Source organism: Pristiophorus japonicus, unplaced genomic scaffold (assembly GCF_044704955.1).
Source record: "Pristiophorus japonicus isolate sPriJap1 unplaced genomic scaffold, sPriJap1.hap1 HAP1_SCAFFOLD_503, whole genome shotgun sequence".
Lineage (NCBI taxonomy): Eukaryota > Metazoa > Chordata > Chondrichthyes > Pristiophoridae > Pristiophorus > Pristiophorus japonicus.
Window position 1 is genome coordinate 117,468 of NW_027254409.1, and position 14,107 is coordinate 131,574.

At 44.9% G+C, this 14,107-nt stretch overlaps 1 protein-coding gene and 4 non-coding genes across 5 annotated transcripts in view; all 5 read left to right on the forward strand.

The window, feature by feature from the left end:
- LOC139253679 (probable G-protein coupled receptor 139) overlaps positions 1-13,666 on the forward strand; it is a 72,314-nt gene extending 58,648 nt beyond the window's left edge. Inside the window, exons 2-3 of the mRNA XM_070873515.1 lie at positions 8,606-8,682; positions 12,774-13,666. Coding sequence (XP_070729616.1) covers positions 8,606-8,682; positions 12,774-13,666 — 970 coding nt within the window. The remainder of the gene's footprint in view (positions 1-8,605; positions 8,683-12,773) is intronic.
- On the forward strand, positions 270-352 carry trnal-uaa (transfer RNA leucine (anticodon UAA)). Its single transcript has one exon. It is a non-coding gene; the product is annotated as a tRNA-Leu (tRNA).
- Positions 2,673-2,755, forward strand: trnal-uaa (transfer RNA leucine (anticodon UAA)). The gene has a single exon. It is a non-coding gene; the product is annotated as a tRNA-Leu (tRNA).
- On the forward strand, positions 5,082-5,164 carry trnal-uaa (transfer RNA leucine (anticodon UAA)). Its single transcript has one exon. It is a non-coding gene; the product is annotated as a tRNA-Leu (tRNA).
- On the forward strand, positions 7,485-7,567 carry trnal-uaa (transfer RNA leucine (anticodon UAA)). The gene has a single exon. It is a non-coding gene; the product is annotated as a tRNA-Leu (tRNA).
- Positions 13,667-14,107: the final 441 nt, after the last annotated feature.

The following is a 14,107-nucleotide window of genomic DNA, read 5'->3' on the forward strand; positions in this document are numbered from 1 at the left end:
TAACACTCAACTGCAGCATTTGGGGAATTTTGCATTGTTGAAACTGTTGACTTTCGGATGAAATGTTAAATTGAAGCTCCGTCTACGCACTCGGGTGGTTGTGAGAGGTCCCAGAGCATTACTCGAAAAAGAATAGGAGAGTTGCCCCCGTGTCAATATTCCGAAAAATGTTCGCAAATACTCCCTGAAAACCGATGTGTTTGTGTGTGTCTGTGGAGGTGGAGTTGAAGCCCAGATTCTCACATAGACAGAATCCAATCACTGACGGCACCAGGATGGCCGAGTGGTTAAGGCGTTGGGCTTAAGATCCAATGGGTTTATACCCGCGAGTGTTCGAGCCCCACTCCTGGTAATTACTTAATTAAACAGTGATTTCTCCCATTGTGCTCAGTGATAACTGATTTTCATCTGTTGCATTTGCATTTTTCTGTAGCTCGGGGACAATCTGAGCAGATAATGAAATGAAATTGTGAAATGTATCTGTATCGCTCAGTCTCTGCCTCTCGCTCTGTGTTTAGAGAGCTGTATATGTATTTGTGTGTTTGAGTCTTTGTCTCTCTCAGTCTGCCTCTCTCTGATTCACTCTGTCTGTCCCTGTTTCTCTGTTTGTCTCTGTCTCTCAATCTGTCTCCTTCACACGGTATCCAGTTCTGTTCCAATGGGATTCTGTCATACTCTCTGTCTGACTGTCTCGTTCTTTCCCATCATCTCTGCCTTTGCCTGTCTCTGCTCGTCCCTGTCTCTAACCTGATGAGTATTTCCATCATTTTCTGTTGTTGTCTCGATGTCTCTCTCTCTCTATTTATCTTTCTCTCTATCTGTCTCCCTCTTTGTCGCTCTCCTTGTCCCTGTCTTTCTCTCACTCTTTCCCTCCCTCTCTTCATAAATCACACAAACACATCTCTGTATATGTATGTGTTTGAGTCTTTGCCTCACTCAGTCTGACCCTAACTCTCAGTCTCAAACTTTCTGTCTCTCTCTGTCTCTACCTCGCTGTCAGTTTCTCCCTGTTTTGCTGTTTGTCTCTGTCTCTCAATGTGCCTGTCTCTTTCTCACGGTGTCCAGTTGTGTTCCAATGGGATTCTCTCAGTCTCTGTCTGACTGTCTCACTCTTTCCCATCATCTCTGTCCATCTATGTCTCTGCCTGCCTGTCTCTCTTTGCCTGTCGCTGGTACTTCCTGTCTCTAACCTGCTGAGAATTTCCAACATTTTCTTTTTATTTCTTTGTCTCTCTGTCTATCTGTCGCTCTCTCTCCATCTGTCTCTCTCCTTGTCACTTTCTTTATGATTGTCTTTCTCACACTCTTTCTCTCTTTCTCTTTATAGATCACACACACAGATCTCTTTAGATGTATGTGTTTGAGAGTCTTTTTCTCACTCAGTCTGCCTCTCATTTTCAGTCTCACACTTGCTGTCTCTCGTTGTCTCGATCTCGCTGTCTGTCTCTCCCTGTTTGTCGGTTTGTCTCTGTATCGCAATGTGTCTGTCGACTTCTCATGGTGTCCAGTTCTATTCTCAGCTCGAATATTGCTTTGACAAAAGCCACGCGCATCAATTCCTCATGGGAAAGTGGTGAATATCCCCGCATGTCACACGGGAGACCACGGTTCAGTTCCCTAACGGGAAGCCTGCATTTTACAAGAGGCAGAATTTTGCTTCTGTTTCTTGGTATAGATTCATATTAAAAAGTTCCAGAGCAATATAGAGCAGCAAAAATACAGCCTCTTCAAGATTTTTAGCAAACGGTGACTTTTTCACGATTCTGTGGCCGTCTGCTGCACAGAGATGATTGGTTGAGTTTTAACTGAGTAACATTTAAAAAGGCAGCGAGCCAGTAGTCGTGGCCCATTGGTTAAGGCCATAGACGAAAAATCCATTCGGGTTTCCCCGCATAGATTTGAATCCTGCCGACTCCGTTTCTCAGCATATTTCATTCTGTTTGACAATTTAACGAGGGCCCTGCAAAACTGATTCTGAGATAGACGGAACAACGTCACACACCTTTCAATGCCGCCGCTGTTTTCTTTCTTTCATTAATCTGCAATATTCACGAGACATACGGATAGAAAATCGCAAAAATCAGCCAAAGTTGCGACAGTGATTCAGCCTGTCGATCCCTCGAGATGTCTAAGGCATCTGTGCATGTCCGTTGGTGCGTGTAAATTTGTGTGTGTGTGTCTCTGTGTCTGTCTCTCTATAAAAATGTCTATGTGTATGTGCAACTGTCTGTGGAAATCATCACCATGAATTTGGTATGTCCTGGAACTTAAAAAAAAGACTTGGGGAAAGTAATATGGCTGTGAACTTTTGTCTCAGCTTTGGTTCAGTGGCAGCATTCTTGACTGAATCAGGAGTTTGTGTGTTCAAGTCGCACTCCTGAGACTTGAGCATATAATCTTGACTAACACTCAACTGCAGCATTTGGGGAATTTTGCATTGTTGAAACTGTTGACTTTCGGATGAAATGTTAAATTGCAGCTCCGTCTGCGCACTCGGGTGGTTGTGAGAGGTCCTTGAGCATTACTCGAAAAAGAATGGGAGAGTTGCCCCCGTGTCAATATTCCGAAAAATGTTCGGAAATGCTCCCTGAAACCCGATGTGTTTGTGTGTGTCTGTGGAGGTGGAGTTGAAGCCCAGATTCTCACATAGACAGAATCCAATCGCTGACGGCACCAGGATGGCCGAGTGGTTAAGGCGTTGGGCTTAAGATCCAATGGGTTTATACCTGCGTGGGTTCGAACCCCACTCCTGGTAATTACTTAATTAAACAGTGATATCTCTCATTCTGCTCAGTGATAACTGATTTTCATCTGTTGCATTTGCATTTTTCTGCAGCTCGGTGACAATCTGAGCAGATAATGAAATGAAATTGTGAAATGTATCTGTATCGCTCAGTCTCTGCCTCGCGCTCTGTCTTTAGAGAGCTGTATATGTGTCTGTGTGTTTGAGTCTTTGTCTCTCTCAGTCTGCCTCTCTCTGATTCACTCTGTCTGTCCCTGTTTCTCTGTTTGTCTCTGTCTCTCAATCTGTCTCCTTCACACTGTATCCAGTTCTGTTCCAATGGGATTCTGTCATACTCTCTGTCTGACTGTCTCGTTCTTTCCCATCATCTATGTCTGTCCATGGCTTTGCCTGTCTCTGCTCGTCCCTGTCTCTAACCTGATGAATATTTCCATCATTTTCTCTTTTTGTCTCGATGTCTCTCTCTATTTATCTTTCTCTCTATCTGTCTCCCTCTTTGTCTCTCTCCTTGTCCCTGTTTTTCTCTCACTCTTTCCCTCCCTCTCTTTATAAATCACACAAACACATCTCTGTATATGTATGTGTTTGAGTCTTTGCCTCACTCAGTCTGACCCTCCCTCTCAGTCTCAAACTTTCTGTCTCTCTCTGTCTCTACCTCGCTGTCTGTTTCTCCCTGTTTCGCTGTTTGTCTCTGTCTCTCAATGTGCCTGTCTATTTCTCACGGTGTCCAATGTGTTCCAATGGGATTCTCTCAGTCTCTCTGTCTGACTGTCTCACTCTTTCCCATCATCTCTGTCTATCTATGTCTCTGCCTGCCTGTCTCTCTTTGCCTGTCGCTGTTAGTTCCTGTCTCTAACCTGCTGAGAATTTCCAACATTTTCTTTTTGTATCTTTGTCTCTCTGTCTATCTGTCGCTCTCTCTCCATCTGTCTCTCTCCTTGTCACTGTCTTTATCATTGTCTTTCTCTCACTCTTTCCCTCTTTCTCTTTATATATCACAAACACAGATCTCTTTAGATGTATGTGTTTGAGAGTCTTTTTCTCATTCAGTCTGCCTCTCGTTATCAGTCTCACACTTGCTGTCTCTCGTTGTCTCGATCTCGCTGTCGATCTCTTCAAGTTTGTCGGTTTGTCTCTGTCTCTCAATCTGTCTGTCGACTTCTCATGATGTCCAGTTCTATTCACAGCTCTAATATTGCTTTGACAAAACCCATTCGCATCAATTCATTGTGGGAAAGTGGTGAATATCCCCGCCTCTCACACGGGACACCACGGTTCAATTCCCTAACGGGGAGGCTGCATTTTACAAAAGGCAGAATTTTGCTTCTGTTTCTTGGTATAGATTCATATAAAAAAATTCCAGAGCAATATAGAGCAAAAAAAATACAGCCTCTTCCAGATTTTTAGCAAACGGTGACTTTTTCACGATTCTGTGGCCGTCTGCTGCACAGAGATGGATGGTTGAGTTTTAACTGAGTAACATTTAAAAAGACAGCGAGCCAGTAGTCGTGGCCCAGTTGTTAAGGCCATTGATTAAAAATCCATTCGGGTTTCCCCGCATAGATTTGAATCCTGCCGACTCCGTTTCTCAGCATATTTCATTCTGTTTGACAATTTAACCAGGTCCCTGCAAAACTGATTCTGAGATAGACGGAACAACGTCCCACACCTTTCAATGCCGCCGCTATTTTCTTTCTTTCATTAATCTGCAATATTCACGATACATTCGGATAGAAAATCGCAAAAATCAGCCAAAGTTGCGACAATGTTTCAGCCTGTCTATCCCTCGAGATGTCTAAGGCATCGGTGCATGTCCGTTGGTGCGTGTAAATTTTTGTGTGTGTGTCTCTGTGTCTGTCTATCTGTAAAAATGTCTATGTGTATGTGCAACTGTCTGTGGAAATCATCACCATGAATTTGGTATGTCCTGGAACTTAAAAAAAAGAATTGGGAAAGTAATATGGCTGTGAACTTTTGTCTCAGCTTTGGTTCAGTGGCAGCATTCTTGACTGAATCAGGAGTTTGTGTGTTCAAGTCGCACTCTTGAGACTTGAGCATATAATCTTGGCGAACACTCAACTGCAGCATTTGGGGAATTTTGCATTGTTGAAACTGTTGACTTTCGGATGAAATGTTAAATTGAAGCTCCGTCTACGCACTCGGGTGGTTGTGAGAGGTCCCAGAGCATTACTCGAAAAAGAATAGGAGAGTTGCCCCCGTGTCAATATTCCGAAAAATGTTCGCAAATACTCCCTGAAAACCGATGTGTTTGTGTGTGTCTGTGGAGGTGGAGTTGAAGCCCAGATTCTCACATAGACAGAATCCAATCACTGACGGCACCAGGATGGCCGAGTGGTTAAGGCGTTGGGCTTAAGATCCAATGGGTTTATACCCGCGAGTGTTCGAGCCCCACTCCTGGTAATTACTTAATTAAACAGTGATTTCTCCCATTGTGCTCAGTGATAACTGATTTTCATCTGTTGCATTTGCATTTTTCTGTAGCTCGGGGACAATCTGAGCAGATAATGAAATGAAATTGTGAAATGTATCTGTATCGCTCAGTCTCTGCCTCTCGCTCTGTGTTTCGAGAGCTGTATATGTATTTGTGTGTTTGAGTCTTTGTCTCTCTCAGTCTGCCTCTCTCTGATTCACTCTGTCTGTCCCTGTTTCTCTGTTTGTCTCTGTCTCTCAATCTGTCTCCTTCACACGGTATCCAGTTCTGTTCCAATGGGATTCTGTCATACTCTCTGTCTGACTGTCTCGTTCTTTCCCATCATCTCTGCCTTTGCCTGTCTCTGCTCGTCCCTGTCTCTAACCTGATGAGTATTTCCATCATTTTCTGTTGTTGTCTCGATGTCTCTCTCTCTCTATTTATCTTTCTCTCTATCTGTCTCCCTCTTTGTCGCTCTCCTTGTCCCTGTCTTTCTCTCACTCTTTCCCTCCCTCTCTTCATAAATCACACAAACACATCTCTGTATATGTATGTGTTTGAGTCTTTGCCTCACTCAGTCTGACCCTAACTCTCAGTCTCAAACTTTCTGTCTCTCTCTGTCTCTACCTCGCTGTCAGTTTCTCCCTGTTTTGCTGTTTGTCTCTGTCTCTCAATGTGCCTGTCTCTTTCTCACGGTGTCCAGTTGTGTTCCAATGGGATTCTCTCAGTCTCTGTCTGACTGTCTCACTCTTTCCCATCATCTCTGTCCATCTATGTCTCTGCCTGCCTGTCTCTCTTTGCCTGTCGCTGGTACTTCCTGTCTCTAACCTGCTGAGAATTTCCAACATTTTCTTTTTATTTCTTTGTCTCTCTGTCTATCTGTCGCTCTCTCTCCATCTGTCTCTCTCCTTGTCACTTTCTTTATGATTGTCTTTCTCACACTCTTTCTCTCTTTCTCTTTATAGATCACACACACAGATCTCTTTAGATGTATGTGTTTGAGAGTCTTTTTCTCACTCAGTCTGCCTCTCATTTTCAGTCTCACACTTGCTGTCTCTCGTTGTCTCGATCTCGCTGCCTGTCTCTCCCTGTTTGTCGGTTTGTCTCTGTATCGCAATGTGTCTGTCGACTTCTCATGGTGTCCAGTTCTATTCTCAGCTCGAATATTGCTTTGACAAAAGCCACGCGCATCAATTCCTCATGGGAAAGTGGTGAATATCCCCACATGTCACACGGGAGACCACGGTTCAGTTCCCTAACGGGAAGCCTGCATTTTACAAGAGGCAGAATTTTGCTTCTGTTTCTTGGTATAGATTCATATTAAAAAGTTCCAGAGCAATATAGAGCAGCAAAAATACAGCCTCTTCAAGATTTTTAGCAAACGGTGACTTTTTCACGATTCTGTGGCCGTCTGCTGCACAGAGATGATTGGTTGAGTTTTAACTGAGTAACATTTAAAAAGGCAGCGAGCCAGTAGTCGTGGCCCATTGGTTAAGGCCATAGACGAAAAATCCATTCGGGTTTCCCCGCATAGATTTGAATCCTGCCGACTCCGTTTCTCAGCATATTTCATTCTGTTTGACAATTTAACGAGGGCCCTGCAAAACTGATTCTGAGATAGACGGAACAACGTCCCACACCTTTCAATGCCGCCGCTGTTTTCTTTCTTTCATTAATCTGCAATATTCACGAGACATACGGATAGAAAATCGCAAAAATCAGCCAAAGTTGCGACAGTGATTCAGCCTGTCGATCCCTCGAGATGTCTAAGGCATCTGTGCATGTCCGTTGGTGCGTGTAAATTTGTGTGTGTGTGTCTCTGTGTCTGTCTCTCTATAAAAATGTCTATGTGTATGTGCAACTGTCTGTGGAAATCATCACCATGAATTTGGTATGTCCTGGAACTTAAAAAAAAGACTTGGGGAAAGTAATATGGCTGTGAACTTTTGTCTCAGCTTTGGTTCAGTGGCAGCATTCTTGACTGAATCAGGAGTTTGTGTGTTCAAGTCGCACTCCTGAGACTTGAGCATATAATCTTGGCTAACACTCAACTGCAGCATTTGGGGAATTTTGCATTGTTGAAACTGTTGACTTTCGGATGAAATGTTAAATTGCAGCTCCGTCTGCGCACTCGGGTGGTTGTGAGAGGTCCTTGAGCATTACTCGAAAAAGAATGGGAGAGTTGCCCCCGTGTCAATATTCCGAAAAATGTTCGGAAATGCTCCCTGAAACCCGATGTGTTTGTGTGTGTCTGTGGAGGTGGAGTTGAAGCCCAGATTCTCACATAGACAGAATCCAATCGCTGACGGCACCAGGATGGCCGAGTGGTTAAGGCGTTGGGCTTAAGATCCAATGGGTTTATACCTGCGTGGGTTCGAACCCCACTCCTGGTAATTACTTAATTAAACAGTGATATCTCTCATTCTGCTCAGTGATAACTGATTTTCATCTGTTGCATTTGCATTTTTCTGCAGCTCGGTGACAATCTGAGCAGATAATGAAATGAAATTGTGAAATGTATCTGTATCGCTCAGTCTCTGCCTCGCGCTCTGTCTTTAGAGAGCTGTATATGTGTCTGTGTGTTTGAGTCTTTGTCTCTCTCAGTCTGCCTCTCTCTGATTCACTCTGTCTGTCCCTGTTTCTCTGTTTGTCTCTGTCTCTCAATCTGTCTCCTTCACACTGTATCCAGTTCTGTTCCAATGGGATTCTGTCATACTCTCTGTCTGACTGTCTCGTTCTTTCCCATCATCTATGTCTGTCCATGGCTTTGCCTGTCTCTGCTCGTCCCTGTCTCTAACCTGATGAATATTTCCATCATTTTCTCTTTTTGTCTCGATGTCTCTCTCTATTTATCTTTCTCTCTATCTGTCTCCCTCTTTGTCTCTCTCCTTGTCCCTGTTTTTATCTCACTCTTTCCCTCCCTCTCTTTATAAATCACACAAACACATCTCTGTATATGTATGTGTTTGAGTCTTTGCCTCACTCAGTCTGACCCTCCCTCTCAGTCTCAAACTTTCTGTCTCTCTCTGTCTCTACCTCGCTGTCTGTTTCTCCCTGTTTCGCTGTTTGTCTCTGTCTCTCAATGTGCCTGTCTATTTCTCACGGTGTCCAATGTGTTCCAATGGGATTCTCTCAGTCTCTCTGTCTGACTGTCTCACTCTTTCCCATCATCTCTGTCTATCTATGTCTCTGCCTGCCTGTCTCTCTTTGCCTGTCGCTGTTAGTTCCTGTCTCTAACCTGCTGAGAATTTCCAACATTTTCTTTTTGTATCTTTGTCTCTCTGTCTATCTGTCGCTCTCTCTCCATCTGTCTCTCTCCTTGTCACTGTCTTTATCATTGTCTTTCTCTCACTCTTTCCCTCTTTCTCTTTATATATCACAAACACAGATCTCTTTAGATGTATGTGTTTGAGAGTCTTTTTCTCATTCAGTCTGCCTCTCGTTATCAGTCTCACACTTGCTGTCTCTCGTTGTCTCGATCTCGCTGTCGATCTCTTCAAGTTTGTCGGTTTGTCTCTGTCTCTCAATCTGTCTGTCGACTTCTCATGATGTCCAGTTCTATTCACAGCTCTAATATTGCTTTGACAAAACCCATTCGCATCAATTCCTTGTGGGAAAGTGGTGAATATCCCCGCCTCTCACACGGGACACCACGGTTCAATTCCCTAACGGGGAGGCTGCATTTTACAAAAGGCAGAATTTTGCTTCTGTTTCTTGGTATAGATTCATATAAAAAAATTCCAGAGCAATATAGAGCAAAAAAAATACAGCCTCTTCCAGATTTTTAGCAAACGGTGACTTTTTCACGATTCTGTGGCCGTCTGCTGCACAGAGATGGATGGTTGAGTTTTAACTGAGTAACATTTAAAAAGACAGCGAGCCAGTAGTCGTGGCCCAGTTGTTAAGGCCATTGATTAAAAATCCATTCGGGTTTCCCCGCATAGATTTGAATCCTGCCGACTCCGTTTCTCAGCATATTTCATTCTGTTTGACAATTTAACCAGGTCCCTGCAAAACTGATTCTGAGATAGACGGAACAACGTCCCACACCTTTCAATACCGCCGCTGTTTTCTTTCTTTCATTAATCTGCAATATTCACGATACATACGGATAGTAAATCACAAAAATCAGCCAAAGTTGCAACAGTGATTCAGCCTGTCTATCCCTCGAGATGTCTAAGGCATCTGTGCATGTCCGTTGGTGCGTGTAAATTTTTGTGTGTGTGTCTCTGTGTCTGTCTATCTATAAAAATGTCTATGTGTATGTGCAACTGTCTGTGGAAATCATCACCATGAATTTGGTATGTCCTGGAACTTAAAAAAAAGACTTGGGGAAAGTAATATGGCTGTGAACCTTTGTCTCAGCTTTGGTTCAGTGGCAGCATTCTTGACTGAATCAGGAGGAATCATTTTTGATGCAGCGTGTTGTTGTGATCTGGAATGCAATGCTTGAAAGGGTGGTGGAGGCAGATTCAATAGTAACTTTCTAAAGAGAATTCGATAAGTACTCTAAGGTGGAAATAGCACGGTTCCGAGAGGAGAACAGGCGATAGCTCTGTCAAAGAGCCTGCACAGGCACGATGGGCCGAATGGTTTACTTCTGTGCTGTATCATTCTCTGCTTGGCCCTCGGCCTCCTACTTCAGATTGGAGCAACCCCTTGGTCATTTTACTGGAGCCGGTCAACCAGTGGCTCATTTGCTTCTCCATGATGTTTCCGTGTAACTCCTAATCCCATCTTCAAACCGGGAGCCAAAATCCAAATTTAACCCGACCGTTCATCATCCCTTGTGGCATGGTCCACATCCACCACCTCTGAAATGATTCACAACATTTAACGTGTCTTTTACAATCTGCTTCTTGTTGCATGTCCGATTCTGAATGCGTGGCTCCCATTAAACACTCCGTCACCACCTATCCCGCAGGCTATAAGCTCATCCCCGACTGTCACTTAGTGGCTCCCATTAAACGCTCCCTCAACACGTTTCACGCAGGTTCTAGACAGACCCCGGCTCTCACTGAGTGGCTCCCATTAAACGCTCCCTCTCCAACTATGCCGCAGGTTATAAGCTCACCCCCGGCTGTCACTGAATGACTCACATTAAAGGCTCCCTCACCACCTATCCAATGAGTTATAGACTCACCCCCAGCTCTCACTGAGTGGCTCACACTAAACGCTCCCTCACTACCTATCCCACAAGTTATGGACTAACACCCGGCGCTCACTGACTGGCTCACACTAAACGCTCCCTCACTACCTATCCCTCAAGTTATGGACTCACCCCTGGCTCTCATTGAGTGGCTCCCATTAAACACTCCCTCACCACCTATCCCACAGGTTATGGACTCACCCACGGCTCTCACGGAGTGGCTCACACAATACTCTCCATCACCTTCTATCCCACAGGTTATGGACTCACCCCCAGCTCTCATTAAGTGGCTCTCATTAAACGCTCCCTCACCACCTATCCCGCAGTTTATAGGCTCACCCCCGGCTCTCAACGAGTAGCTTACACTATACGCTCCCTCACCACCTATCCCACAGTTTATAGGCTCATCCCCGGCTCTCAAGAAGTGCTTACACTATACGCTCCCTGACCACCTATGCCACAAGTTATAGACTCACCCCAGGTTCTCACTGAGTGGTTCCCATTAAACACTCCCTCACCACCTATCCCGTAGGTTATAGACTCATCCCTGGCTGTCACTGAGTAGCTCCCATTAAACGCTCCCTCACCACCTAACCCACAGGTTATGGACACACCCCCGGCTGTCACTGAGTGGCTCATGTTAAACGCTCCCTGAACACGTATCACGCATATTATAGACTGACCACGGCTCTCACTGAGTGGCTCCCATTAAACGCACCCTCATCAAGTATTCATCAGGTTATAAACTCACCACCGGCGGTCACTGAATGGCTCCCATTAAACGTGCCCTCACCACCTATCCAATGGGTTATAGACTCACCCCCAGCTCTCACTGACTGGCTGAGACTAAACGCTCCCTCACCACCTATCCCGCAGTTTATAGACTCACCTCAGCTCTCATGGAGTGGCTCACACTATATGCTCCCTCACCACCTATCCCACAGTTTATAGGCTCACCCCCGGCTCTCACTGAGTGGTTCCCATTAAACGCTCCCTCACCACCTGTCCAATGGGTTACAGACTCACCACCAGCTCTCACTGAGTGGCTCACACTAAATGCTCCCTCACCACTTGTCCCGCATTTTATAGACTCACCCCCGGCACTCATTGAGTGACTCCCATTAAACTCTCCCTCACCACCTATCCCGCAGTTTATAGACTCACCTCGGCTCTCATGGAGTGGCTCACACTATACGCTCCCTCACCAGCTATCTCACAGTTTATAGGCTCACCCCCGGCTCTCACTGAGTGCTTCACATTAAATGCACCCTCACCACCAATCCCACAGATTATGTACTCGCACCCGACGCTCACTGACTGGCTCCCATTAAACGCTCCCTCACCACCTATCCCACAGGTTATGGACTCACTCCCGGCTCTCACTGAGTGGCTCCGATTAAACACTCTCTCACCACTTATCGCGCAATTTATATACTCACCCCCAGCTCTCAAGAAGTGGCTCACACTATACGCTCCCTCACCTTCTATCTCACAGGTTATGGACTCACCTCTGGCTCTCACTGAGTGGATCCCATACAACGCTCCCTCACCACTTATCCTGCAGTTTATAGGCTCAACCCAGCTGTCACTGACAGGTTCTCTGCAGTGCCGCCATTACAGTGATACTGGATACCATGACACTGTCTAATGGTCAAGGAACAACTGGACCGAGTGCTGGGAGTTGTGCCCTGACCAACATTTGTCCCTCAAACAATATCACAAAGGTGCAGTTTGCTGGTCAATGATCTCATTGCCTTTTTTAACCACCCATTAGCAGAATGGCTGCTCCATTAACCAGATAGCAACAATCGTAATATGGAGTCATTCCATATGGGAATTTTACGATTCTCCTGAGGTGTAAATAGGAGTCGATCGCACTCTTTCTACCATCAATTTTCAAGGTGACATTATGTTTAGCTTGTCCTATTTAATGTTGGGATAAATTATTCATTAACTATTAGTTTATGTCTGTTCTTTACTATGGTCAGTTTCGCTTTCATCTCTTTTTGTGCCGAGTTCAGGCGATTATAGCTTCAAGTCTATCGAGCAAAACGCTTTACCTGCGATTCCATATTGTTCCGTATTTAGTAAAGCTCTGCTGATCTGGCAAATTGATTGGTTTCCATTAACTGATCAGGTAATGAACTCAGAAACCAAGTCCAGTCAAACTAAGACTTTGAATGGCTATGGAGGCTGGGTCACTGAAGATAATTAAGGCGGAGATAAACAGATTTTTGAGCGATAAGTGAAAGAAGGTTTCGGGGGGTTGGGCAAGGAAGTGGAGCTGATCCATGATCAAATCAGCCATGATCTTATTAAATGGCGGAGCAGGCCCGGGGGAGGGGGGTGCGGTGGGAGGCAAATTGCCTACTCCTGCTCCTATTTCATATGTGCTTATGTTCTTATGATGGTAGTCTGATGTGTAATTTCCATTTTGCTCCTTTTTGCAGCGAACATCGCGGCGATTGTGATCCTGTCCCGAGGAAGGTGCGGTCTCTCCAGGTGTATCACTCGGTACCTGGTGTTCATGGCGGTGACCGATCTCCTGGTCATTATCACCGCTGTGATATTGAATAGAATTGGTGGTATCTATTTCCGGAATAGCATTCTGTCCACCACACCAGCGTGCAGCATCAGCACTGTGCTCATTTATTCATCAAGAGACAGTTCTGTCTGGTTAACGGTCGCGTTCACCTTTGATCGATGTGTGGCCATTTGTTGCCAGAAGCTGAAAACAAAATACTGCACCGAGACAACGGCGGCTGTGGTGATAGGAGTGGTCTGTGCCCTGAGTTGTTTAAAAAACATCCCTTTCTACTTCACGTATGAGCCATTATTTACTATTAATAAGGTGGCCTGGTACTGCAACATAAAACTTACTTTTTATGTTTCACCCGCTTGGACAGCGTTTGCCTGGCTGGACCGTATTCTAACCCCGTGTGCACCGTTCCTCCTGATGTTACTGCTCAATGCTGTGACCGTCAGATACATTCTAGGGGCTAGTAGGGTCCGCAGGAGACTCCGGGCCCAAAACAATGGAGCGAGTCAGAGTGATCCAGAGATGGAGAGCCGGCGAAAGTCCATAATTTTACTCTTCACCATCTCGGGAAGTTTCATCCTGTTGTGGTTGACGTATGTTATCAATTTTCTCTGTGTCCGAATTGAAAACAATAATTATTTCAATGACCCCAAATTTATTCTGCAGGAAAGTGGAAACATGCTTCAGCTCCTAAGCTGCTGCACTAACACGTTTATTTATACAGTGACTCAGAGTAACTTCAGACAGCAGTTAAAGAACGCGCTGAAATATCCATTGAATCTAGTTGTTAAATTACTTCTATAACGAAACTAGCTATTCCAGCACTCAACCTCCATTAAGCTCTGCACTGTAGTCTTTCGTTCCAATTCTCCAAACCCGCTGGTCATTCCTATTCTCCACAGTGGAAACATACACTTTATCACCCAATTTAATGTTGTAAACTGATTTATTTTATTTCCAAGTGACCCGTCATGTCCTATGGATGCTGACACTTACCTTAGTGCAGTAAGTCAGTTGTATCTTTAGGAATAACTTGGTTTTTGAGGTGGATGCACTCAGCCGTGGTAGCCCTCTTGCACCTCAGTTAGAAGAATGTGGGTTCAAGTCCCATTACAGGCTGACCCGCCAGTGCAGTACTGATGGAATGCTTCTTTGTCAGATGGTGCTGTCTTTCAAGTGAGACTTTAAACCGAGGTTCCGTCTTCCCTCTCAGGTGGATGCCAAGGATCTGAGTGTATTATTTTC